Source organism: Fukomys damarensis, unplaced genomic scaffold (assembly GCF_012274545.1).
Source record: "Fukomys damarensis isolate Sample0158 unplaced genomic scaffold, DMR_v1.0_HiC HiC_scaffold_4, whole genome shotgun sequence".
Taxonomy (NCBI): Eukaryota; Metazoa; Chordata; class Mammalia; order Rodentia; family Bathyergidae; genus Fukomys; species Fukomys damarensis.
In genome coordinates, this window is record NW_022900916.1 from 59,810,866 (window position 1) to 59,814,827 (window position 3,962).

The 3,962-nt window shown below is 43.6% G+C and overlaps 1 protein-coding gene across 2 annotated transcripts in view; it reads left to right on the forward strand.

Moving 5' to 3' along the window:
• The first annotated feature begins 646 nt into the window (after positions 1–646).
• Pon2 (paraoxonase 2) overlaps positions 647–3,962 on the forward strand; it is a 26,411-nt gene continuing 23,095 nt past the window's right edge. For both annotated transcript variants that reach the window (XM_010603412.2, XM_010603414.2), the window contains exon 1: positions 647–821. In XM_010603412.2, coding sequence (XP_010601714.1) covers positions 748–821 — 74 coding nt within the window. In that variant the 5' untranslated portion in view covers positions 647–747. The remainder of the gene's footprint in view (positions 822–3,962) is intronic.

The following is a 3,962-nucleotide window of genomic DNA, read 5'->3' on the forward strand; positions in this document are numbered from 1 at the left end:
ATGGTTGTTTATAAATTTGATGTTTGTTAAAATTGGCAAATTTTAACTATCTCTGCCTACATGTTACAGGGTGGCAATTGAAACAGTGAAAACCACTAGAAATTTATTTCAAACATATTTAGTCTGTCTCAAACATAATTAGTTTCCTTATATTTTTCATCATACCTTTGTTATAAATATGAAAAGAATGTAATTAAAGAAAGAGAAAGAAAATCTACTCTTATTGCCATAAATTGAATTTAGGTAAGGAACAAATAAAAGTGTCTAAGTTGTTAGGTTTCTAGTCTAGATGAAGTCTTACTAGAAACCAAGCTTTCCTCTATCTGCAACCTGTTATAGAAAGCAGTGACTCCAGCCTGAAATATCTACAAGCCAGGCCTCCGTACAGATTTTCCCTAATAAAAAAGCATCTTTAAGGCATTAGAAGTTTCTTGCTGAAAAGTTTCTGAAGATAAGGCAAGGAGAACGGTTTAGCTGACGGGCGCCGAGGTCTGTGAGGGTGGTCTGGGGAAGGACCAGGGTATGGGAGCCGGGTGAGGCACCCGGGAAAGTTGTCTGAGGACCTAGATTTGCAGGGACAAAGGCCAGGCCAGCCCAGGCCAGACCCAGGGCGGAGCTCCTCCCACCTACCCTCCCACCCCGGGTCCAGGCGGGGCCGGGGCGGGGCGCAGCCTGCACTGCCTGCCCGGTGCTGGCGCCTTCCTCTAGCTCCGGGCCGAACCCTGCGACTCGGCGGCCTGTGTCGCCATGGGGAAGCTGGTGACTCTGGGCTTGCTGGGGATTGCGTTGGCGCTGCTGGGAGAGAGGCTCCTGGCCCTCAGGTAGGTGAGCCAGAGCCTTTGGGAGCCGATCCCCTCGGCGCCCATGGAGGCCCCTGCCCACGGCGCAGGCCAAGAGGCGTCCCGAGAGTGCCGGCTCCGTGGGGAGGGGCAGAACTTTTTTCGTGACTCACATCTAGTTAGCTCATCCTTGCACTTCCTCAAAAGTTTGTAGGCCTTTGCTGCTTAGGAAGTGCCGCTTCCTCGGTTTGCAGCAGGATGTTTTGAAGTTACTCAAGGGCGAACCTACTACTTTCACTTGAAAGCAAAACTATTATTCATGAATTGAGACTTTAATTATAAAGATTTATTTCAAGTCATTGGTGCCGCTTCGCTCTGTGCCCCCGAAACAGTCCTATCTTTAATAAAGTTGTTTGCCCTCTTCCTTCTACCGCACAGTTGGAGGACTCTTCAGCTGGTTTATCTTGGCGCTGCCTAAAAGCCCTTTGACATAGGTACTGTTCTTGTATCACTTCCTTACTTATCTGCTCACCAGAGATCCTTGAAGCCGCAAACCCAACATCTCGTAATTTAGTTACAATGGAAACTTTGCTGGTTAGAAATCATGGTTTCTAAATCACCGCTCCAGATTTTATAAGCTTCCTGCAAAAGAGTTCCAGAAATGCGAGCGCTTGCTATGAGGGGTGTGGGACCCCAGTTAACTTTATACAGGAGAGGAGAGGGTAAAATACCTGTCTGAAACGTCATGTGCAGGACAGGTAGAGTGAGCCCCTGTAGGTTTGTAGAAAGCGATTACCTCCGGGGAGGAGCTCAGGAGGGAGGAAGAGACAAGTGGCACTGGCCAGCTTGGTTACACCTCATAGGGTCTAGAGGGCATCTATCTGGACAGGGGCCAAGGTGGGAGCATTTGGAGACCAGCGATGGACCAGTTGGAGGACAGCAAAAGTCCTGGGTGGGGAGAGGTTAGGAGAGAGAGGGGAAGGGTGGGTTTTGAGGCTGTACGAGGTAAGTTGAAAACTTGGACCCTTCTTTGGTAGGCACAAGAAAAGTATTGATGACTTGTTTATTGCTCAACAACAGCCCAACATAACCAGCTGTGGATTATAGAAATGAACCTGCAAGCACAGAGCAGGGCTTCTCTTTACACTCAGATCTCCTGGGCGGCTCACATCTCGGTGACACCCCCAGACAGAGATGCTGACCTGATCCGCCTGGCTGAGATCCAGGCTCTGACTTCTTTTTTTCTTTTCTATATTCTTTCCTAATTTTCCGGGGGTGTAGATCAGTGGTTGAGCACTTTCCTAGCATACGTGAAGCTCTGGATCCCATCCCCAGCACAATAAAACCTCTCCTGATAATCCCAGTGTGCAGTCAGGGTTGAAAACTACTAGAATAAAGCATAGACACTGAAACTAGAAGGCACTGCAGTAGTTCAGCGAGGATAACTATAACCCCACAGGTGAGGCAGAAGGCAGTGTTGTGAGACAGCTCCGTTGCCCCAGAGCTGTAGTAACCATCAGACTGAAGTAATGCAAGGATTGTGTAGGTGTGAAAAGGGAGGTTAGGATGGGGAAAGTGCTTGTTGGTAGGCAACAGACGTGTTGACTTTACCATGTTGGATAAATGTTCCTTCTGGCTCTGCAGACCATTTGCCCTATTGATTTTTTTGTTAAGTTTTACTTTAGATTGACACATAGTAAGTCTATATCCTGATGGGATGCAATGGAATACATTGTATAATGATAAAATGTGGGTAAGTAGCATAGCCATTGGCTTAAAATATCTATTCTTTTTTAAAGGTGGTGAGAACACCCAGGATAATCCTTTCATCTAACTATTTGAAATACACATTTTTGTTAACGATAGACAACCTAGTGTACAGTAGAGAGCCAGAACCCATCTAATTATTTCACCACTATTGATTGCCACCATCCACCTCCCAGCCTTTGGTAACCACTGTTGTCCTCTCCTATTAGATTAGCATTTTTAGTTTCTATGTATGACTGAGATTATACAGGATTCATCTTCTTATGTTTGTGTTATTTCACTTAACGTAACATTTTCAAGGTCATCCATGTTCCAGGAATAAACGGTTGGATTTTATCCTTTTGGACGGCTGAGTAGTATCTCACTGTACGTATGTGCTGCATTTTATTTATCTATTAATCTTCTAGTGAGTGAACACTGAGATTGTTTCTGTTCACTGTGGTGAGTAGGGCTGCAATAAAAATGGAGTTCAGCTGACTCTTTGAAATACTAATTTTATTTTCTTTGGATATAAACCCAGTTGTGGGGTTGTAGGATCACATAGGATAGTTCTGTTTTTAATTTTTTGAAAAAAAAAAAAAAAACTTCCTATTCTTTTCTGTAATGGCTATACTAATTTACATTCCCTCTAACAATATAGAAAAGTTCCCTTTCCAGGCTGAGGATGAAGCCCAGTGGTGGAGCATTTGCCTGACCTGTGCAGGCCCTGAGTTAGATCTCCAATACTGCAAAAAAGAAAAAAAAAGATTCCCTTTCTTATACCTGCTCACTTACACTTGTTGTCTTCTATGTTTTGGAAATAGCCACTCCAACTAAAGTGAGGCAGTATCTCACTGAGGTTTTGACTTGCATTTCCCTAATGATTAGAGGTTTTTGAGGGTTTTTTTTGGGGGGAGCTAAGGAGTCCTTTGACTTCCTTATGTATTTGGATATTCACCCTTTATCCAGTGTGTTGCAAATGTATTCTCCTGTTCTGTAGGTTGTTTCTTCACTCTACTGATTGTTTCCTTTCCTGTGCAGAAGCTCTGTATTGTGGCATTCGTCACTTTCCCCTTTGGTTGCCTGTTTGTGACATCTTCTGAGTTTGACACCTGTGTGTTCTATACAGCTCTCAGTTTTAAAAGCAAGATCACCAAGATTCAGCAGCATCATATTCCATTGCCACTAATGTACAAATCACCAGTGTTTCCACCAGTTGAAGTTTTCTCAATTAATGGTCATTTTTTTTTTCCTTTTTAACTAATCTTAAGGTTTTAAAAGACCCTTTGAATGATAATGTGATAGTTGCAAACCTCAGACAATCTAAACAAGGCTTATTGACACGGAATACACCTGACAGGTGATTCACAACTTGATGCAACTTTTCTTTACAAGAATTTGATTGTGGTAAACTTTTTTTTTTTTTTTTTTTTTTTT